The sequence below is a fragment of the Humulus lupulus genome, chromosome 5, assembly GCF_963169125.1.
Source record: "Humulus lupulus chromosome 5, drHumLupu1.1, whole genome shotgun sequence".
Taxonomy (NCBI): domain Eukaryota; kingdom Viridiplantae; phylum Streptophyta; class Magnoliopsida; order Rosales; family Cannabaceae; genus Humulus; species Humulus lupulus.
In genome coordinates this window covers 39,689,501-39,713,530 of record NC_084797.1, presented here as the reverse complement: position 1 = coordinate 39,713,530, position 24,030 = coordinate 39,689,501, and the positions used below count along the sequence as shown (strand labels likewise).

The following is a 24,030-nucleotide window of genomic DNA, read 5'->3' as shown; positions in this document are numbered from 1 at the left end:
ATAGAAGTTTATATTAAACAAATAATCATGAAAATAAAGCATGTGAGCAAAGTGATTGACCAAGTCAAAAAATGATTTCTATTCTTTTATTGATAATAAAATGAGATTACAAAGAATTTGGGTTTTAATTAGGGCATAAAAATCCCAATAAAAAGCTTCTCCAAAATCCACCAATGAAACATAATCAATCACAAATAGCCAAGATATAAGCATTTATCCATATATTCACAATATGCAGGTAATCATTCAAATATTCATTTACATGCACGGCAATGCTAATAAGCATGCCTCAATATTTTCACACAGCAATCAAGGGCCAGGCCCTATCAGTATCTCATGCTTCCTATTAATCCAACAGATAACAACAATCACATTTATTTCCAAGCATACAAGTATATAAGCACATACACACATTACAAAACCCTGAATTGAGCTTGTCTCTAGCAGTGAATGTACATGTCCAACCGGTCTTCAGGAACCCTTAAACCAAGGATGCTCTGATACCAAGTTGTAACGCCCTCGATAGCCAAGACTGCTACACTGTGTATTTATAAGGGAGCACGACTTGCTAATCCAGTCATTTAGTTAAAAACGTGTTGCTAAATCCATTAATGAGCTAGGGTTAAAAGGTTTTGGTCTCAAAAGATACTTTTCATATAATCAAACATTTTACACAAGGGATCCTAAAAGAAACAACGTTTAAAAATTTAGTTTACAAAATTTCCAGAGTACAATCAACCACTAGCCACTCTAAGGGCAAAATAGACATTTATGGTTCTCCTGTTCCTGTCTCCTCCTCAACCGTGGGGGTTGAGCATCTGATCATGTACATTATTCTCTCAGAGCTCTCTGAATCAGGGTTGATCAAGCTTGCCCTTGCCTTTACCTGCACCACGAAGCACCCGTGAGCCAATGCCCAACAAGAAAACACAACATTATATAACAAATGATGATAACAATTGAATAACTCTTTAAGCATAATCATACACTTAACATACCACACTAATCACATAGCATGTAGATATAACCAAAGATTCAACCAATCAACACTCAGCAATTCAGCATGACAATCCACCAATCAATAATAACAGTCAATTCACAAGATAATCAGGGTTGACACCTTAGGTCGCACCCTCTGTTTACCCCATTGACTCCGGCCCGCTTAAACAGAGCTCACACTACAACAATATTTAGTATATATTACATTAAAGAATAGCATATATTTAGAAGTGCTATTATTAAGTGGGGGATTAAAAACACACGGAAGACATCTTTTGGCGCCATATGAATAAAACTCAGGCGCCAAAATGAATTTCTGCCAAATTCCCTAACTCTCTCAACCTCCATCTCTCACTCACGAAGACTCACTCCGCCCTCTCCGCCATCACGACGACTCACTCCGCCCTCACGAAGTCTCTCCGCCCTTACCGCCTCACGAAGTCTCTCTCTCGACTCGTCTCTCCAGAGTGGAGCTCTTTCTCTGTCTCGTCTCGTCTTCTCAACTCATCTCTGCCTCACGAAGACTCGCTCCAGAGTGGAGCTCTTTCTCCGCCTCACAAAGTCACGCTCCAGAGCGGAGAGCCCAATGTCTAAAAGACATTATTACCCTTTTCAACCATAAATATAGAAGCTATGGTCCTCGCAGGACCGGATTTTGATTCCATACTCTCTCACTCAGTTACACTGAAAGATCTCCCCGAGGTATATTGTGTATTATTAGGTCTAAACAAATGGTTGTGGCATTGGTTGCTAACGGTGATATCCCGGCGCCGGCCACAAGCCGAGTTGCCTCCGTCTACAGCGAGTTCCAGGCGAATCGCATCGACCACACCCTCCCTCTCCCTACCGTGCTCAGAAACCCCTTCAAGTTCGTCAAAGGACCACCTAGTTCCGCGGCTGGCAATCCAGGTATTGGGTCCACAGTTTTTCGTCGATTAAATTGGTTCTGTACACTATGATCTGTTATGAACACTTCCAATCTTTGTTTGGTTTATGGAAAAATTGCCGGAAAATAGTTAAATTAGGAAACCAATAAATTTGTAGGTTTCGACTTAGTTTTAGTAAGACATAGCAATTTTTTTTTAAATAATAAAAATTTCTGCGGCTTCTCGTTTTCATGTGGTTGTGTTTTTCTTTTTATGCTTTTAGATGAAATCGCAAAGCTTTTTCCTCAACTTTTCGGCTAGCCATCTGCCTTGGTGGTGCCGAGCAATTCAGACTCTAACAATTTGCAGAAAAAGTTGAAAATTGGTGTCGTTTTGTCGGGAGGCCAGGCACCTGGAGGGTACAATGTCATTTATGGAATTTTTGGTGAGAATTTTTTGTTATCAAAATTCATTTTCTTGCAGTTAATAGTGTCTAGTATGGTTGAGTTCATTCATTCTATGCTTCCTGGTAGATTACTTGCAGGAGCGTGCTAAAGGCAGCGTATTGTACGGTTTCAGGGGAGGTCCAGCTGGAATCATGAAGGGCAAGTATGTGGAACTTACACCAGAATATATTTACCCGTATAGAAACCAGGTGAGAGTTTGGACTATGGTTTGGTTTTTTCATTTATGCAGTGGAGGTCCATGATCATGTGTAAAGATAGCTGCTTCTAAGTGTTCTAATTTGCTCAGAAGATATAGCGCATCCATTCTATTCTAGTGATTTATACAAAATTCATACATGCGGCTGCTGGCATTTTAACCAAGATATTGTATTTGATTGGAGAAAATTTTCTTTTATCAGGGTGGTTTTGATATGATATGTAATGGAAGAGATAAGATTGAAACTCCAGAGCAGGTGGCTTTTTTTTCTTTCTTCATAGTTTCATGTAAAAGTTTTATTGACACATTAAGTTCATAATAAATTGTTTAAATGGATTTTCCTTTTAGTTTCAACAAGCTGCAGATACTGCCGCGAAGCTTGATTTGGATGGACTTCTTGTTATTGGTGGGGATGACTCGAACACAAATGCCTGCCTCCTTGCTGAGAATTTCAGGTATATAACTAATTTTTTTCTTTCTAGAAAAACCTTGCTTGGCAGATGGAACTGTTGCTTGTATTTGTCTTCATATGTCATTCATGTAATCCATGGATCCATCTATTTTTTAGGTGCTTGTATCAGTGTATGGGACCCATCCAAATAGAATTTAGGGATTCTTTATCTAACAGTTCGATAGGGTTACAGGGGTCTTGCCTTTAATGCTGTTTCGTTGGTTTGTTTAACACAGTTTGGTTTTTTTTTTCTTTTGTTCAACCAGGGGAAAGAATTTGAAAACTCAGGTGATTGGGTGTCCAAAAACCATTGATGGTGACTTGAAATGCAAAGAAGTCCCAATAAGTTTTGGGTTTGATACTGCTTGCAAGGTGACTGCAACTAAAAGAAATTTTTTATTACTTGAACCCTTAAATTTTTTATAGCTTTGCTGGAAATTAATTGGTTACAGGTGGAATAACATTTAGAGCTTGTAACATGATTCTCTTACACGTATTACAGATTGTTCATACTTGTTCAATTATTTGTGAGCATTTTACTGATACAAACATTATTACTACACAATACTTTTCTTTTCTCTTATATAATAGGATTGGACAAAAGTTCTTCTTCTTGGAAAAAATAATTGTTTTAAATGAAACAAAGATATCCCTATTTCTCTTTCTTTCTTTCTCTCTCTTTCTATTAATTATAAATATATTCTTAGGAAAATGGTATTGAAAGGGGGTTGGGGCTGGGCTGGACTGGACTGGCTGGGGGGTGGTAAGGAGGCATTAAGATAAGTGTAAGTGATGATGTCAGGAGAGGAGGCAAAGGAAAAACTATTGGTTACAAGGAGGTATGGATTTTTTTGGTTGCACTTGAAAGCACTTTTTTCTTTCTCCTTTCTTTTCTTTTTCTTTTTTTTCTTGAAGGGTGTCACTTGGCAGGGAAGTGTCAGAGAAGTGCACTTTTCAAATGAAACATTAACACTATATCAAAAAAATAATTATTAAGAATATAATATTTATATAACTAAATAGAAAGATTAGAGAGATTCTCATAATAAATATATTTCTTCTATATAAAAAGTATACAAATAACTGAAGTTTTTTAGTGTAGTTTTCCCATGTTCAAAACAAGTCATTTTCACATGGTAGTTTAATGTTCTATTTGTATCCCAGGAAACTAAACTTTTTATGGTATTCCAGTTTGTTTTTCCAATAAAATCTATGAAGAGAAGAGAATAAATGTTAGTGAACTGGTATATAACTCAGCAGAAGCTCAAGGAAGTGGTTTACGCCAGCTTTTTGTGACAGCAACTCCTAATCTTTGCAAATCTGTTGAGCAACACATTTCCTACTTGAGAAGGTGTGTAAAAAGGAATTATTGAAAGTTCCATGGTTTAATATTAAGTGGAGGTTTTATTTATGACAGGGTCTTAAATTATTTTGTTGCACTAGGATAGGATCTTGGGATTTTATATTTGCTAATTTTTACGTAGATTGGTCATTCAATCTAAGGTGTGTTTTCACCATGATTAAGATGCATGAAGTTTTTATTCCTGTTTAACATCAAAAATTAATAATGGCGGCAATGATGATGATTAAGAAAAATAGGAAAATCATAATAAACAACATAAGACCTAGAATAAAAGAGAACTCCAAAAAGTCTAGTAGCTTAAGTCTAAATAATGTGATATAGACATATAGACTGGAGAGCTGAGACTGTCTAGTCCCTTCTGTCTCATGTGTTTTAACTATTAATTTCTTTTGATTTTTTTTTTCAACTATTGCAACCCCGGTTAAGCAAATTAATAAAATTTAAAAAGGCACTATAAATTTATGCTTCAAAATCTTGTGCTAAAAATTTATGTCTTCTATTTATGCTCCCTTATTTATTGTTTTCAAAATTTCATCAGTTCATGTAGTGCTCACCATCTGGCTGAAAGAAGTTTGATTGATATGGTTGACATTGATAATGAAGAATCAAGACTGAAGAACATCCCAGATTCTTTCCAAGACATTCCTCATAATTCCTATCCTCTTGTTGTAACATTCCACAAGTTTTTGAAGATGCTTGATGGAACATTGAGTAAATCGTATTTTGAAAGATTAATTGATATGTCAGAATTTTCACAAAGTCACATGCCATACTCAAGATCACATATGATTGAGTCCTTCATAAGGACCAAGGAAGTCAACTATGAGAGGTTTAGGTCACAATACTGGCCTCAATTTGATTCCAAATTAACAAAGAAGCTTGACTCTTCCACAGTCTTTAATGAAATAATTTATCATATCAAAGGTAGCCTGCAAGCCATGAAAGCAAGTGACGGTAAACTCACCTTGGAGGACTATGTTAAATTATCGAAGGGATGCCCCTCTGGTTTAAGTAGGAATAAAAGATAAACAATATATCAAATATTTTTGTCTTATGAAAAACAGAAGATGGGAAATGGTGAATTTGATTTGGCTGATTTTGTAAATGGTCTTCACAATCAACTCAGAGATGAAAGATACAAGGGTGATGAAATTCATTTTGTATATATTGATGAGGTGCAAGACCTTACAATGAGTCAACTTGCTTTGTTTGAACATGTGTGCAGTAATGTTGAAGAGGGTTTTGTTTTCTCTGGTGATGATTTACGCGCAGCAACAGATGGTATGGATTTTAAGATCCAAGATATGCAGCCTCTTATTGATAAGAAAATTATCTTGGATTACACTGGCAGAAGTGAAGATAGAGAAGACAAGGGCTCAATCACAAAAAGTTTCCATTTGACTCAAAACTTTTGTTCCTACTCTGGTATTTTGAAACTATCACAAAGCATCTTGGAACTATGCTATCATTTCTTTCCTCGCTCTGCCGAAATTATCAAATATGAAACCACAAAAGTAAATGGTGAAGCTCCAATTTTGCTTGAATCGGGGAGCAGCAAAAATGCTATCACAACACTGTTTGGGAGAAGCAAAAATGTTAGCCAAAATGCTATTATTGGTTTCGGGGCTGAGCAGGTGATTTTGGTAAGAGATGAAAATGCTCGAAAGGAAATAAAGGACTATGTTGGTAAGCAAGCTCTTATCCTAACCATACCAGAGTGCAAAGACAAGTTTCAGGTGACATGCATGTATAATTTTTCTATGTTTTATATAAGTAAATTGAAATGCCTGGCAATATTTTTCTTTTAGAATAAAGAAGGAATATGATTTAGTACATCAGTGACTTGTGCTCTTCAATCCGTTCTTTCAGCATGGAACTTTTCTAGTAATTGTTATATATCTGCCTTCCATGCTGAAACAATAAATATTTCCTTTTGTAGAATGTATTATTGTACAACTTTTTTGGATCATCTCCTTTGGGAGAACAATGGAAGGTTATATGCAACTACACCACAGAACAAAATTCAGATCATCTTGTTTTTGGATCAGTTCCTGGATCCATGTCAACCAGTTTTTCACTCTTTGATAATTCCAAACATTACATTATGTTGGACGAGTTGAAGCAATTATACATTGCTGTTTCATGTACAAAGCAGAGATTATGGATTTGTGATAGCACAGAGCAATCGAAGCCTATGTTTGACTATTGGATTAAGAAGTGTCTTGTTCATATTAAACAACTTGATGATTCACTAGTATCTTCAATGCAAATCCCAAGCAGTCAACAAGAGTGGAAATCACGGGGCATCAAGGTTTGCTTGCTATGTTTTTAATTATTCTATTTGTTCATACATTTGTGATCAGATTTCAAGAAAAGTGATATTTAAGATGTTATTGAAGATTTCAAGAACAAAAAGTTATCATCTGTTTTTGTGTTGTTACTATGCCTTTATCTTTGTCATCATCATCAATATTATCTGTACCACTATTTTATCTGTTTGTGTTCATTTTGCCATGTCCTGCAACATGCTTTTGGCTTTGGAAAAATAAAATATTTTCATCTCTCCTTCCCACAAGATATGCCATCCTTTTCAACTTGAAAACTTAGCAATTAATTTTGTCTTCCTACAGCTGTATTATGAACACAACTACGAAATGGCCTCAAATTGCTTTGAAAAATCTTGTGACATATATTGGGAAAGAAAATCTAAAGCTGCTGGCCTTAAAGTTATGGCTGATCGTATCTGTTCTTCCAATTCTCAAGAAGCTAATTCTCTCCTTAGGAAAGCTGCTGAGATATTCGTAGATATAGGCGAAGCTGATTCTGCTGCTAGATGTTTTTGTGATTTGGGGGAGTATGAAACCGCAAGTATAACTTTCTAAGTAATTTTACTGCAGTGCTTGATTCTGTAAACTTGTCTTTTTTTGAGTATGAAATGTTATTCCAGTTTTAAAATAAGTCTTGCACTTGATGCATCTCCCTTTTGTACTGCATTCAGAATTAACTTACAGGCATCGAATTCCATAAATTATTGATTCAATTTATCATTGTTCATCATGGCTTAAATTACATGAAGCATTGTTCATTGTGCTTAAATGATTGCAAGTTTCACATAGAGAGACAACTTTTGAACTCATAGTTAGTGATCTAAGGGAATTCATGTGAACAAATCTTTTTTCCTTGTTAGATTGATTGGTTTGCCTGGAAAAACACAGAAGATTTTCTTCTTTTATGTAGCTCATGTTTACACAATCCTTTATAGACTTGGACTGGGGTTGTTTGAAGCAGAATATATCCTTACCTTAGTCCTTGTTCAAGGAAGAGATTTGATTTTTTGTTTTAAGAAAAACAAAACACTAACAGATAAAATAAAAAGACAGACTAGCAAACTAATCACATAATGCTTACAGAGTTCAAAACTTAGTTCTACTATGATTTTACCTAATTTTTATAACTATCATGACACAGGTGGTGTATATTTGAAAAGTTGTGGCGAGTTTGAGCTACAAAGAGCTGGAGAATTCTTCACTCTTGCAGGTTGCTATGAGCGTGCAGCTGATGCCTATGCTAGAGGACATTTTTTCTCCAAGTGTCTCAATATATGCACCAAAGGGAAGTTATTTAGCATGGGTTTGACGTACAAAGAGCACTGGAAACAACATGCTAAGAAAGAGGGTGATATAAACACTAAGGCTGAAGAGATAGAAAAAATTGAACAGGAGCTTTGGAAGGGATATGCTCTCAATTGCTATGAGCTCAAAGATACTAAATCCATGATGAATTGTCTCAAATCATTGAAATCAATGGATTTAGTTCGTAACTTTTTGCGGCCATTAGGTTGCTTTGATGAACTTATGTTGTTGGAAGAACAATCAGGAAATTTTATGGAGGCTGCAGAAATTGCAAAGCTGAAAGGAGATGTACTTTCTGTAATAGATCTTCTTGAGAAGGCTGAGAAGTATAAAGAAGCAGCAACTCTTATTATTTCCTATGTTCTTGCCAACTCACTCTGGTCATCTGGTAAAAAGGGCTGGTTTACTTTTGTGTATCTTGTAATGTTTCTATTTTTCATTTTTGAAGTAAAAATTGTTCAAGATTATAAAACTTTATTATGTTATGCTTTCAAACTTAAGTTAGAACTAAGATCTCATGAAGTAGACACATTCATGGTTTGAATTAGTTATTGTTTAATGTAATACTTATGGTTTATCAATCTATTGAGAATTACATTTTATGATTAATTTTGAATTTTTTTTTATCAAAATACAATAATGAAAATCTTTTAATTAAAAAAAAACCATATAAGTATACTTATCAAAATAAAATATAAAATTTTATTATTATATGTTATGATTTAAAAACATATTATAAGCGTAAAAAATCATTATGGTTTATATAATATAACAAACTAAAAATGTTATCAAAATAATCAAATGTAACAGTTGAAAAGTGTTATGAAAAAAGTACAAGATTAAACTTCAAATTTATAACCAAAAACTCTATCTAAATGTTATTATTTGAATATTATAGCACCTAAAAATGTGTTATTGAATAGTTTAAGATAACACCGAACATAACATTCAAAAACTGTTATAGAAAAGACTGGACTTTTAATAACAGGGGCTATGTTAGCATTTTCAGAAGTGCTATCAATAGTCCCGGTTAGCAGTTTTTAAGTGTTATGAATATTGTTTTTTCTTGTAGTGTCAGTGCATAATAAGCTGTCCTCAGCTACTAGTGGATAAGTCGTGACCTGTGCACTAATGTAAACTCTCGCACTCTTAGGCCGTTTGTTTACTATTTACATGGCATAATACCATCCTCTATAAAGCATACAAAACATGAAACCCATAGCTCAATTATAAATCCACAATTGGGTGCAGTTTTCTTAACTTTAGTTTCCAAGCGTACTGGTTACGCAGGATGCCTCTTAAGCACGATTTGTTTCCTGAGCCCCTAGCTTATACCTAGCCACAACCAAGATAAGGGTTACCATTAATAATTGGAAAAGGGCTTCTAGATTAGGTTCTAGTCTCCAAAACATCGAATTCCACCAAACACGGTAGTAGAATCGATCCCGAGCACCCTAGGTTAAATTCCCATGCTTAAAATCCCAAATTCCCTTAAGGGTCGCGGCTCAAGCCTCCTATGCCGCGGCATGGCCCCCAAACAGAGCCCATCTAGGCTCAGAACTAGACACGGGCTGCAGCCCTACATAGACCATGCCGCGGCCCACCCTCCATCTTCAACATCCATCAGCTTCAGAGGGTCGTGGCTCACCAAGAACTATGCCGCAGCCCAACCCCTTTGAACGTAGAAAAACCTCCATTTTTAACTCTCAAACCTCACTCAAAATCGTCCAAAACCATCCCAATTATATACCACAACTATCACAAACATTCATGCATGATTTCAGATGTGTAAGCCAACAAAAACCTAATCTAAAAACTCATCAAAACACCACTTTGATTTCTGAAACCCACACATTCAAGAACTCTAAAATCAGTCAAGAAAACACTAGAATTCAAACATTAAATCATAAATTCAAGCTTACCTTCCCTGCAGAACCACTCCTCTAAGAAAATTCTGAGCAAATTCCCAAGCTTGTTGCCTAAATTTAACCTTGAAGTTAAGAACCTAAGAACTCTTAGAATTCATCCCCAAAACTTCATAATCAACTGATCAAAAACTATAATTCAATGCTTACCTTAGTTTCTAGTTAGATTCCCTATCTTCCACTGTGTTAATCCTCCAAATCCTCAGCTCTAATCACTAGATTCCCAACCAAATCTCCTTAGTTTTCATTGATTTTCCTTGAGAGAGAAAGGGAGAAAGAAGGAAGGGTCGATTTAACTTGTGTTCTACTGTTTTCTAAAGTTTCTTTAGTCTATCTTTAAGCAATTAAGTTAATCCCAAAGCTCGAGGTGCCGGAAACATCCCCGAGGGCAAAATGGTAAAATTCCCCAGTATTCCCACCTAAGCTTCCTAACCTCAAATATATCTCCAATTATTTATTTCCATAACCTGATAACCTAAATGACCATCCAATACCTGAAATATCCCTTAGCTTGCCCCAAGTCAAGCATTAAGCCCCGTTGTGAATTTCCCGCTAACTAGCTCCCTAGGATCAACTCAAGTCTCATGCTGCAGATTTACCCACATAATAATGTGGTTCTCACAAATATAACATATAATCACATTTACAGTCATATAACCATACAAGCATGCTTATCATATAGTCATGTGTTAAATTAATAAATTCACACATAAACCAATTATGCCGTCCCGGCACACTAATCAAGGCCCTTAAGCCATATTAATGATTTTGGGTCGTTACATTGGCATAATAGAAACAGTAGAAGTTAAAGCAACATTTGACAATTCATTATCAATACTTTCCAAATCATCATCACTCCAAGTCACATTCAAACCCTTTTTTTATTCTTTTTAAGAGTATTAGCACATTCATATTTGATATGTCCAAAACCCTCACATTCCCTACATCGAATACCTTTTTTATTATTATAAACAAATGGTTTTAAAGAAGCATTACCTCTAGAAAATTTTAAATTTTTTTTTTTTTTATTGTTAACTTTTTTCATGAATTTTTAAAAATTTCAAGTTAATAGAGCCATTTCATCTTCTTCTTCACTGTTAAAACATTCTTTTTCAGAAATCTTGAAAGCAATACCTTTATTTTTATCAGTTGGTGGTTTTGGCTTGTCCTTTTTTTTGGTTTGTTGATTTAATTCAAATGTTCTCAAAGAACCCATCAATTCTTCAACCTTCATCTTACCAAAGTCTTTTGCTTCTTCCATTGCCAAAAGTTTTGTATCAAACCTATCAGGAAGAACACGCACAATTTTCCTAACCAACACAGATTATCAAGTTTCTTTCCCAATGCAAAAAAATCATTAGCAATGTCAAACAATTTTTCATAAAATTCAGAGAGAGTTTCTGATTCTAACATCCTAAGTTCATCAAATTTAGTTTGAAGCATTATAAACTGAGTTCGCTTGACATTAACAGTTCCTTCAAAATGTGTTTGAAGAATTAGCCAAGCTTCTTTTGCTAAATCACATGAAGAAATTAGTTTGATAAAACCTTCACCAACACCATTAAAATAGCATGTAAGGCCTTATTATTATATCCAGATAACTTCTCCTCCTTAGTGGACCATTCAAGTTCAGATTTTACCTTGATATTACCTTCCTTATCTTTTTCAACTAATGGAGACCAACCACGTAAAATAGATCTCCATGCTCTTTCATCTTGATAGTTGATGAAGGCCCCCATCCTCACTTTCTAATAAGGATAGTTAGAGTCATTGAGTAGGGGTGGTCGGATTATGGAGCTTCCTTCTACAAAAAATGACATATCTCACAAAAAAAATTAAACGGAAAAATAATCACAAGATCTCACTAAGAGTTTACTGACCTGCTCTGATACCAATTGCAATTCCGTAATTTATGATTACCAACTTTTTATTTAATTAAATGCGGAACAAACAAGCTGGTAGAACAAACCATTATTTTGTAGCTACAGATCAAGTTACTGTCACTATAGAATATCAAAATAGTGTGATAAAATAGAAATGACTGAATAATGAAATGACACACAGAGTTTTTTACGTGGTGTCAATATCCTTTCAGATATTACTAGTCCACGAGATCACACCTAGAGATAAGATTCATTAGTCAAGTTTCACAAGTACAAAGTAATTGACTTGAACAAAACTTAGACTCCTTATGGTTTTTCCACAAGCATAATGTACTCTCTCTTTGCTAAATGAATCTTCTTAAGACACCAAGGTTTGAACTCCCTTCAAATTGCTTAATGAATGCTTTCTTCCTCCCGATGAAAGACTTTGTTGAACCTTCTCCCGAAGGTTGTTCTTCACGTTCTTCTCTTTGAGATTTTACCCAACACATAAGCAATTACGAGGACACAAAATAACCAAGGAATAGCATAACAACTATCCTTACAGAAGAAAGACATTCTTCTAAAAGTATAAGAAATTAAGGCGAATAAGAGGTACTTAGGGCTGATGCTTTGGTTTGTATTTATACACAAAATACTTACCCAAAGTCAGCTTTACACAATTCTAGACGCACAACACACACTAGGAAAGTTTTCAAAAAACCTTTCAATCACAATCAATGTAGTCGAAATTGTAGGAACAGACAGAGATTCTGTAGTTGTAAAATTGTACGAATCTGGACTTCTTTATGGTCAAGTTCATTATTTGACTAACTTTGAGTAATTACTCATTCTTGGCTGATTGAGAGCTGTCTAGGGATTTATCCGGTTAGCTATAAAACAGAGAATCAATTAGTTAAATTTGGAAAGAAAATAAAGTCTAAAATGATATTGAAAATAAGGAGACTTTATTCTTACCAAAAATACAAACCTAATAAATAAGAAATATCATAAATTAATAGGAATAAAATCAATGATATTTTTCTTTATAAAACTGAAAATAAACACACTAAATACAAAATATTTGTCAAATCTTAAATTGCCAAATATGGATTTTACAGAGTCAATCGCGAAGAACAAGAAGGTTAAATTTTTTGGATTTTTACAACTGAACTTCTAATTTGTTAGCTTGCAATTGGCCCTTATTTAATCCCTTTTTGATTGTTAGGTTATTAATTTTGATTGTAAGGAGCACGACTAGGATGATGCGGTTAAGTTTTTGGGTGGGCCATTTATATTGAGTGTTTCTCCTTCTCCTCAAGAGAAAGTTATGGTGAGCTACATTTTTTAAAAAAACCCAAAAATTACGAGGACTTGTATGTTAAGAAAAAGTGAATTTGGATTTATTTTTTAATGTAGGAAACTGAATAATTTTGTTTGCACTTAATGTGTGATGTTTTTAATGCAGGGAAGCTATAACTCTATGCGGTAGTAAGCATAGTTTGAGTCAGAAGCACTTAAAGACATTTGGCCCTGAATAATGCTTTTCTAGTGCGGTATTTAGTTTTGCAAATGATATATTCCTATGTTACAATAATTTTAGGTTTATGTTTAAATTGAGTTTTTTGAGGTAATAAACATGGTTGCATGGTATCTTACTGAGACGGGGAGGACTGCTCTTAATGGTATCCAAATAAGTGGTTTTTGCAAACTTGACTAACGACTTGTTTTAGCGTTTAGATTTGAAGTAATATGTAAATTTGTTGTCCATGTTTTCGCCACACGACACGTGGCAGTCAAGAATTATTAGCGACAAGTCATGAAGTTCTTGGAGTGCGAGCTCTTCTTGGAAAGCCAGATCAGACAAGTCGTGGATGTCTCCAACTGAGGCCATGCCCCGAGGTCTGCCCTCGAGGCGAGGATGTCTCCGGGTGAGACAACATCACGAGCCAATCTCCAAGTCATGGATGTCTTCGAGTGAGTCTGCATCCCGAGGCTTGTCCTCACGGCGAGGATGTCTCTTGGTGAGGTCAAGTCTTGTGAGGCTCTCTTCACTCGTCCATTTCTCAGGTCTAGGATTCTGGTCCTCATATCTGTAATTAATGCCAAGTGTCAATCCCTGTGGGTGTGGGGCACCAGAGTATCATCTGAAAACTTTTGGTGAGCCTCAATTAATGGTGTCGAGTTCGTACCCTCGCTAATCGACATTTCCCACAACGCTTCCTGACACGGGGAAACGTGCGTTGCACCTTGACACTTCAAAGGTATGTTCCCCATAAATTTTGTACGTGACTTTCTGCAATGGGCCCCGTGCAATTTGCCTGGGTCGTAGCCTTTATTTAGTGCAACTCTTTTTGCATTAATTCAGCATTAATACCCCCAGATGGGGGAATTTATATAAATGATAGATGATTAACATTAATGGCCCCAGCCTCTATAAATTGGGCTGGGGTATCTCACTGTAAAAGGTTCAGATTTTTAGAGAGAGAAACTCTCTAACTCAGTCCAATATATACGCTGCCTAAGAATCACCATTGAAGCTTGAAAAAAAAAGCTTCAAGATCACTAAATACTATAGACTCGTGGACTATGGTTCTTTTATAGTCTGAACCACGTAAAACCCTGGTGCTCTTTTGTATTGTTTTCTGTATACTCTAAAATTTAGTTGACAGTGAGAAAGGCAATCAAATTTTTGGTGCTTTCATTGAGAGCCTGAAAAACTTAACCATGGTGACTACTCGGAGAAACGCACCAGACAATGCAGCGCCTCCCACCAAAGTTGAGGGAGGAGAAAATAGCCTTCCACCACCCCAGGACCTCCCTGAGGTGGAAGACTACAATGAAAATGTTGAATATGATAGCATGGACAATGAGTATTATGAAGAATACCCTCAGCCCAAAGGAGACGCCAGAAGTGGTGGCACTCCGCGACCAAGTGGCCACTCAATAGCAGAAACTCGACACCTATTAGGGTAATATCATCGCCCTACAGAAGATGGTTAATGCCATGAGTGCTATCCTGGCGGCCCAAGGGCTGCAAGTGGACTCCCCGGTGAAGTACCATCTAGGCAGCTAGCTAGTGTGCCATCTGTGCACCCAGCTGATTTTCCACCCATCAACCTAATCAGTGTGCCTTCGGGGCACTCGGCAGATGTGGTGCAAGATCCGCCAACTGGCGTGCCCCCCGTACACCCAACTGTAGTTGGAGCCCTACTTGCGCCACAAGATCATGGCAAGGATAAGATCGACGACAACCTTCCTCCTAAGCAAAAGAAGGCTCATCGAAACCGTGAAGACAACCAGGCCCCGAGACCAACTGGTAAGGGTAAAGGCTTAGGTGCCTAAAGACACCGCCAAGCCGTCAGCGATTGTGGAGCCTGGGACGTTCCGCCCAGGTGGTGTCCCCCCAAAACCTTCCCATCACCACAGGAATAACATCTAAGGAGCCAACAGGCCAAACACCTCCATTAACCGAGATCGCGACATCACCATTTTAGTAAACAATGAAAATGTTGACTCCGACGGAGTAACAGAAGTAGTGTACCCCGAGGACAGTAGTGCATTTCCAGGTCAAAATGTCCTTCGAGAAGGCCTAAATGCTCGTAGGTGTAACAAGGCTTTTAGGCACGAACTCTGGAGGAAGGACCAGTCAGACCTCCAAGACAGCTTCAACGCCCGAAAGAAGGATAACCTGGCACAAAGTGCCAACCAAGACAATTATCCCCTTCGCGCGGAGTTAGAGAGCATCAAAAGGATAATGCTCAACTGGCCCAACGTCAAGGCCATGACTCTGACTCGTAGGACGAGGACGGGGAGCCATGTGCTCCTCACATTGTGGTAGCCCCATTATCGCGAGGCTTTAAGATGTCTACCATCATGTCCTACGATCGCAGTACGGATATCATCGACCACCTTTCGAAGTTCAATAGGTTGGTGTTGATGCATCGTGTCTTCGAAGACACAAAGTGTCATGTGTTCTCGATAACTTTGACAGGACCAGCAGATGAATTGTTCAAGAAATACAAGCTAGGATCCATTCATTCATGGCACCAGCTGTCGTCTTCATTTTGTAGACATTTCATAGCTGCTCGGAAGGTGAGCTTTGAGGTCAATGCTCCGGCCAACATAAAGCAAGGAACCCTCGAGACCCTCAAAACTTACATCAAGCGCTTCAAGGAGGAAGTTGTGAGGACAAAGAGGGTTGCAATGACTAGTAGTTAATGGCCTTACATGCCAGCATCCATGTAGGGTTCCCCGTTGTGGGATGACCTCCAGCGAAGAGGGTGTCGGAGGCTTGATGACTTCATCCATCGAGCACAAGAATATATCAGCTGGGAAGATGCCCATATCGAAGCATTAGGGGGGCCCGTTGACTTTCCCGCTCTGACAACTCCTGGCCCTCGTGGCTTTGGGAACCTAGTATCCACCCTACACTCCTATCCAACCAAGTATGGCAGGAGCCCAGTCCAGTCCAAGCGCCCCGCCAACTAGCTTTAGTGCCATGCCACCCGCTGGTTTCAGTGCGGCTCCAACGGGATATGGAGCAGCGCCCACTGGATACAGTGCTTATCAGCCTACATTCAGTGCTAGATTTGTTGCTCCATCCAATTCCATTGCACCCAGCTGAACCTCCAGCAACAATAGACCCGGGGGTAAAGTCAAGGGCAAAAAGCTTAAGGGAAATGAGACAATGGAGATAGGGCAAAAAACTGCCCCTGGCGAGAAGTACGTCTTGTAGTACTTTGAGTATACTGACCTAGTCGACTCCTGGGATAACATCCTCATGGCCACATAACAACACATTCATTAATGGAAGCCACAACCCATTCAGAGAGAATGGAAAAGGCGAGATCCCAACAAGTTTTGTCATTTTCATAACGATGTGGGGCACCACACAAAATGAGTGTTTCCAACTCAAGGAGGAGATCAAAAACCTCATCCAACTAAGACATCTCTACCAGTATGCTCGAGATGGAGCATGCTAGGCCTAGGCCCCAGCCATGGTAACTCTCACACAACCCGCAACCCCCCAGGCTCCAGGTGCGGTGCCTGCATTTTCGTATCATCAGATAGTCAGCGGACCTCCCTCAGTGAATGGGCGAGTGGGGACCATCTTCGGAGAACCCCACTTGAGGGGCACCTCCCGAGGCTTTCAAAATAGGTATACGTGAGCCTTGAACCATGATGATGAGGTGTTGGCGTTTGCCTAATTTCCAACTCAGATGCCAAGGATGGCCGACCAAGTCATCACCTTCTCCAAGAACGACACTCAGAGAGTACACTTTCCACACCACGATCCTTTGGGAATCGAGAGCCAGGTTTCTAATAAGATGGTGGCCCGAATCTTACTGGATAATGGGAGTTCAGTGAACATCTTATTCAAGTCAGCCTATGAGAAGATCGGGTTGAACACAAGCGACTTGTCCCCATGCACCTTAACACTATATGGGTTCTTGAAGGAAGGTCTCATACCAATGGGCTAGATCAAGTTACCTATGACACTTGGAGAAGTGCCTCGCTAGGCCTTTAAGTACTGCACATTCGTGGTAATGGATTTTTCTTCGGCGTATAACACCATCTTGGGGTGTTTGACATTAATGGAGTTCAGGGCAGTCACATCCATTTGGCACCTGTGCATGAAGTTCCCCATGGAGTCATGGATTGGCACAGTTCGAGGAGACCAAAAAGCAGTGAGGCAATCCTATAATGTGTCCATTAGGCAACCAATAGTTGTTGTTGAGACGTTGGCACTCAAACAGCCTCTTCCCGAGGAGGTGGAGGTGCAAGTTGTCCGAGATGATGAAACCAACGAGTCGGACCCATGGGTTCAAGAAGAAAGGGCTATCAATCCCATGGAGGAGGTTGAGGAAGTGGCTCTCGATGCCTTCATCCTTGAAAGAAAGACAAAATTTGGGAAGAGTCTACAGGCAGAAGTACGAGAAGCAGTAGTGGACTTTCTCTAGGAAAATCAGGATGTTTTCTCCTGGTCTCACTCTGACATGATGGGTATTGACCCATATATCATTTGTCATTCCTTAAATGTCGATCTGAACGTCGATCCAATCCAGCAGAAGCGAAGAACTTTCAACCAAACCAGGCCAGAGGCTTTAAAGGCGAAGGTGGACCAGCTACTTGGAAACAGATTTATTCGGGATGCACAATATCCTAAGTGGGTATCAAATCCGGTCCTCATGCCCAAGCCAAATGGCACCTGGAGGATCTGCATAGACTTTTCCGACCTTAACAAGGCATGCCCTAAAGATTGTTTCCCACTGCCAAAAATAAACAAGAGGGATGACGCCACCTCCGGGTACGAGCACTTATCCTTCATGGACGCATACTCGGGCTATAATTAGATTTCCATGCATGTCGTAGATCAATAATACACCAGTGTCTGAACTAATAAAGGATTTTACTGCTATAAAGTGATGCCTTTCGCGCTGAAGAATGCTGGGGCCACCTACCAAAGGCTTGTGAACCGTATGTTCAAGAAACAACTGGGGTGGAACATGGAGGTTTATGTAGACGACATGTTGGTCAAGTCTAGAATAGCCCCCGATAATGTAAAGGACCTGGCAGAAGTATTTTCAGTACTTTGCATGTTAGGGATGAAACTAATCCCCAGAAGTGCACTTTTGGAGTTGCCTCGAGAAAGTTCCTAGGCTTCATTGTCAATGCTCAGAGGACAGAGGCAAACCCCGAGAAGATTAAAGTACTAGTTGATATGTCATCCCCCCAAAAGCATAAGGATGTTTAGAGCCTCACCGGGAGGATCACTGCCCTGAGTTGCTTTGTTTCTAAGTCAACTGACAAGTGCATCCCATTCTTCAACATATTCCGAGCAAAGCAGAGGTTTGAGTGGGCGGAAGAATGCGAACATGCATTCTAGCAGCTGAAGGCGCACATGGTGAACCCACCTATCTTGTTGAAGCCCGTAGACGAAGAGCCCTTCCTGCTTTACATGGATGTCCTAGAGAATTCCATCAGTGCCACTTTAGTACGCAAGGAAGGCCGCGTCCAACACCCCGTATACTATGTAAGCAAGAACTCCTCAGAGTGGATTCCAAATACCCGCTCATGGAGAAGTTAACCTTTTGCCTAATGGTAGCTTCTCGGAAGTTAAGGCCCTATTTCCAGGCGCATCCCATCAAGATACTCACGAACCATCCCTTACGACAGGTCCTCCAAAAAGCCGGAGTCAACTAGGAGAACCCTCAAAAGGTCGGACGAAGTTAGTCTGTTTGACATCATTTATCATTCGAGCACTGCCATAAAGGGACTGGCACTGACAGACTTCATCGCCGAATGCACAAGAAACCACGAGAGACCTGGGGACGCCTCTGTGGTTGTGCCCATGTGGAAGCTATATGTAGATGGATCGTCATATGAAAATGGTGTTGGGGCAGGCCTCGTTTTAGTATCCCTCAAGGGGCACAAGGTTCATAGCACCCAGAGATTTGGATTCGACACCTCAAATAACAAAGCAGAGTATGAGGCGCTCATTGTTGGGCTCCGAGTAGCACTTGAGCTCAAGCCCGAGAGCCTTGAGATTTTCATTGTCTCGCAGCTCGTAGTTAATCAGGTACTTAGGGAATACTAGGCCCAGGGGACAATAATGGTCGTTGACTTGGTGAAGACCTAAGAAATGCTTAATAGCTTCAAAAAATTCACCATTCGACAAGTGCCACCTGAACAGAACTCTAACGGTGATGCCCTGGCCAAGCTTCCAATCACCAAGGATTCTTAACTAGTCAATGTGGTCCCTATTGACCCATTACCTTCTCCGAGCATCTCAGCCTCAGGAAGTGGCAGCAGTCCAACTCCAAGATGATTGGAAGGAGCCCATAGTGAAGTATCTTATCTTCGATGAATTACTGCAGGATAATAAAGAAACTGGAAAGTTGCTTTATGAGGCACAACGGTATGTTGTCTTGGATAGAATGTTGTACAGACGAGGATATTCATTGTCCTTCTCTGATGTGTGTCTAGGAAAGAGGCCAAGTTGATATTTCGAGAAGTGCATGAGGGATTTTGTGGGGACCATGCCGAGGGGCAGAGCCTCACCAAGAAGATCTTGAGACAAGGATACTTTTGCCCCACCATGAACGGAGATGCGATGGATTATGTCAAGAAGTGTGACAAGTGCCAACACTTTGCCAATATAACTCGAACTCGTCAAAATGAGCTCACCCTGATGACCAGCCCTTGGCCCTTTACTATCTGGGGGATTGACCTTATCGAGTCATTGCCCACAGGAAAAGGAGGAGTGAAGTATGCAATAATGGCAGTCGACTACTTCACAAAGTGGGTCAAGGCTATGCCACTTGCTACAATCACTTCTAAGAACATTGTTTGCTGCTACGAGCTCCCGAGGAAAATAGTCTTTTGACAACGGCTTGCAGTTTGATATTTTGATGGGCTCCCAATGGGCTTTGATTAAATGTATGCTTTATATTTTGATCCTTTGTATTGGGCCAGCATCAGAGAAGCCAATGGTATTTACACCCTTATTGGGCCGGAATATCTCGGCCCAAGCCCAGTGCACTCATGTGCCTATAAATACGAATAGTGGTGCACTAGGGAGGGGATCCGATATTTTTATTGTAAGTAGTTACTCTGCTCAAACTTGTAGAAAACTCCATTGTCAAGAGTTCTCTAAGCTCTAATACAACTGTCTCATGGACTAAGGCTCATTAACGCCCCAACCACATAAAAAACCTTGTTTACTTTCATTAAATCCTTTCTTTTACGCTCTCTAATCTTTCATAATTCTAGTTTCTGAAAAACTCGGTAAACATTTTGGTGCTTTCATTGAGAGTTAATGTGAGAAGGCTTGAGTTGATTTTGAACGTCTTCAACAATGGTGAACATGAGACACACCACTTTTGACCCTACTAACCAAGAACAAGGCGTAGGAGACACACCACTGCCTAGCCAACCTCTTCCTCAGAGCCAACCTGAGGACACACCTCATCAGATGTCCCAGCCTGACAAGTCGCAGAAAGATGAAGGGGGGAAGAGTATGAGGAAGATTACTATGAGGAAGAGGAGGGAAATGAGGGGGAATACCACAATCTCGAAGCTAAGGATCCCGCGATCCCTGAAGAAGTAGACCCCAACCAGGAGGACCCGGAGGTGACCAAACTTAGACAGCAAGTCCTGGACCAAGAGGCCAGAATTGCCGAACAAAAGGAAGCCACTCGATGGATGCAAGAGTCCCTCCAAGCCCTACAAGCTTTAATAGCCACCCAAGGCTTGGCGGTTAACCCTCCAGTTGTTCCGTCTCCAGGAACACAACCGCCCGCTCCGCAGGCTAGGAATGGCGTGCCCGGAGATGCAAGGTCGATTCCTACCCCGGGACAAGCTCCCAGATAGGGCCCGGTTAACCCGGCCCAAGAGAAAGGGAAGGCCAAAGCAAACCCCCATAGGGAAGTCCCTCCTGTCCAAAAAATCGGGACCCGTCCCCGGCTGCTCCCTAGGAAAGAGAAGGTGCGCCCCGTCCCAAGACATGGCCACCCAATCAATCCGCGAGGGACGCGCCCCCAGGGTACCAGGCCCCGGCCCGCCCCAGGGCGGACTGGACAAGAACGGTCTTTCCACCCAAGCGCTTCCGTGAACAAGGGCCACCGGGAGTGCCAGCATAATGACGAGCCAAACGCCCTTAGCTTCGGGGACGATACATCTCGGGTAAACCTGCACGATGGGCTGAATGCTAGAAAGGAATGGGCCCACAAGGAAAAGATCCGTCCCCGAGATGGAGATTTGAGAAATAATCTCAACGACAGGAGGAACGAAAGAGTCCCCTTGGAAGACAAGACGGCCAAACAATACATAGAACAGCTGGCCGCCTTAAAGAAAGTCACGGATCGCCTGGTCCGCAAGCAGGAGGGAGCAGACACCGATTATGACGAGGAAGAAAAGGAACCCTAAGCCAAGCACATCCTGGATGTGGTGCTCCCCAAAGGATTAAAAATGACGAGTCTACCCGCCTACATTGGGAACACCGACCCCAGAGATCATCTGTCGCGCTACAATCGGTGAATGACCTTAGCCCATGTCTGCGATAACGTTAAGTGCCTCTGTTTTTCGATTACTCTAGGTGGACCTGCAGAGGAATGGTGGAAGAGGCTCAAGCTAGGATCCATCCAATCCTGGTCCGGACTGCAGTAGTCTTTCCACAAATAGTTCATGGCCTCCATGAGGATGGACATGCAAATCAGTGCCCTCACCAACATCAAGCAGCTTTCCACGGAGACGTTGAGGGCCTACATCCAGCGTTTCACAGAGGAAGCCTCCAAAACCAAGGTGGACGACGGGCAGCGCCTGGTGGCCCTACAGTCTGGAATTCGGGTCTGGTTTCCCCTCTGGGATGACATGCAGCGCAGCAAGGCAGCCACCCTCGAGGAGTTCATAAAGAGGGCCCAAGGCTTTATCAACTAGAAGGAGGCCCAAATCCTGGAATTTGGATGGCAGCCAGTACCCCAACCAAATGCCCAAACCTTTCCGGGATATGGGGCACAGTATCTCGGTGAGGCACAGTATTCGGCCCAGCCGTACCTGACTCCCCCGGTAGCGCCGGGATCGGCAGCCGCGCCTGGAATAACCTTTTCCGCAACTACGGTCTATGGCCCCACGTCTTCGGGATATGCCCCGGCCTAGACTACCCCTTTGCCTGGGTATGGCATTGCGCCAGACGGTTACAGAGCTACTCCCAGCGGGGCCCAACTGTCCCAGATGGGGGGAACTGAAGCAAGTGTGAATCCCTCCCGGGGAAAGAGATCCGGGAAGGGACCAAATCTGTCTGAACCATCTAAGAAGGGCAAGAGGGGCTACGAGCCGCAATATTTAGAATACACCAACCTAGTGGATACTAGAGAAAACATCTACCTAGCCACAGAAAGGACGGTTCATTACCGGAAACCAGCCCCCATGTTCAAAGGAGGAAAAAACCCAAGGGATTCCAACAAAAGGTGGGCGTACCATAAGGAGGTAGGCCACACAACCGAAGAGTGTCAGCAGCTAAAGGACGAGATCAAAAATTTGATCAAACTGGGACACCTCCACCAATGGATCAGGATGCCCGTGGGAGTTTCGGGACTGTCAGCAGTCCCCGGTCAGTCCATGATCCCAGGCGCGCCTGGGGCGTACCTACCTCCCCAGGTAGGATACGCAAAAATTCCGGGACCGCAGGCCCCTCAGGGGGCCCCTGCCATGTAGGCGCCCGAACCCGGAATGCCTTATCCGGCTGGGACCGCGCCCCCACGAGTAGATGGTCACGTAGCCACCATCTCAGGCGGGCCCCATCTGGGAGGACCATCCCAGAATGATCAAAAGCGTTACCTCAGCGAGGTTGACCATGACCAAGAGGTATACGCCCTAGTCCAGGCACCAGCTCAATGCCCGAAGTTGATGAACCTTCCCATCACCTTCACAGAAGACGACGCCTACAATGTCCATTTCCCACATCATGACCCTCTGGTCATTGATGCCCAAATCGCCAACAAGATGGTGTCCAGATTTCTGGTGGACGACAGAAGCTCCGTCAACATTTTTTTCAAGCCTACATTCATCGCAATTGGCTTGACCGAGGTGGATCTAACCTCGTGCCCAACCAAGATCTATGGCTTCAACGGGGACTTAATACTCCCGATGGGAAAAATCCAGTTGCCCGTAACTCTGGGGAACGAGATGCAAAGCCCGTTCAAATTTTGTACGTTCGTGGTGGTGGACTGCCCCACAGCTTACAACATCATTTTTGGTCGCCCCGCATTGGTCGAGTTCGGGGCAATCACCTCCATCTGCCACCTATGCATGAAATTTCGTTGCGATAACATAGGAGTGGGAACAATCCGGGGAGATCAGAAGAGCACACAGAAATGTTGTCACATATCCACCCAACCCATTTACATGGTTCGCAAAGAGTCTTTTGAGGAAATCGTCGATCCAATCCCGCCCCTCCCCCAGCAAGACGAATTGACCGGGAAAAGGACGAGCTGGACCCACATATAGAGGAGGACCGCGTACTGGAACCCATGGGGGAGATTGAAGAGGTGTGCATCAGTGACACTGACCCGACCAAGGTGATCCAAATCGGGAAGAACTTGAAAGCAGAGGTCCGGGCCGCCATCATCGCCACGATGAAGGAGAACCAGGATGTCTTGGCCTAGTCTCATTCGGATATGACTGAGATTGACCGCAATACCATCTGCCATGCCTTGAATATCAACAAAGATGCGACCCAGTTTGGCAGAAACGAAGACCCCTAGGGG

The 24,030-nt window shown here is 41.2% G+C and overlaps 1 protein-coding gene and 1 pseudogene across 1 annotated transcript; both read left to right on the top strand.

Annotated features, from left to right (window-relative positions):
* Nucleotides 1-1,730: 1,730 nt before the first annotated feature.
* On the top strand, nt 1,731-3,405 carry LOC133779066 (pyrophosphate--fructose 6-phosphate 1-phosphotransferase subunit beta-like). Its single transcript, XM_062219067.1, has 5 exons — nt 1,731-1,908; nt 2,399-2,520; nt 2,731-2,784; nt 2,877-2,983; nt 3,246-3,405. The coding sequence occupies exons 1-5, from the start codon at nt 1,731-1,733 to the stop codon at nt 3,403-3,405; spliced, it is 621 nt and encodes a 206-aa protein (XP_062075051.1).
* Nucleotides 3,406-3,690: 285 nt separating this feature from the next.
* LOC133779065 (uncharacterized) lies at nt 3,691-9,276 on the top strand (annotated as a pseudogene).
* Nucleotides 9,277-24,030: the final 14,754 nt, after the last annotated feature.

Excerpts from the sequence above, each read along its gene's own strand:
- LOC133779066 (XM_062219067.1), top strand. The coding sequence starts at position 1,731 with ATGGTTGTGGCATTGGTTGCTAACGGTGATATCCCGGCGCCGGCCACA. Across the intron at positions 1,909-2,398 it reads TTCCGCGGCTGGCAATCCAG|ATTACTTGCAGGAGCGTGCT; the intron begins GTATTGGGTCCA and ends GCTTCCTGGTAG. Across the intron at positions 2,984-3,245 it reads CTCCTTGCTGAGAATTTCAG|GGGAAAGAATTTGAAAACTC; the intron begins GTATATAACTAA and ends TTGTTCAACCAG.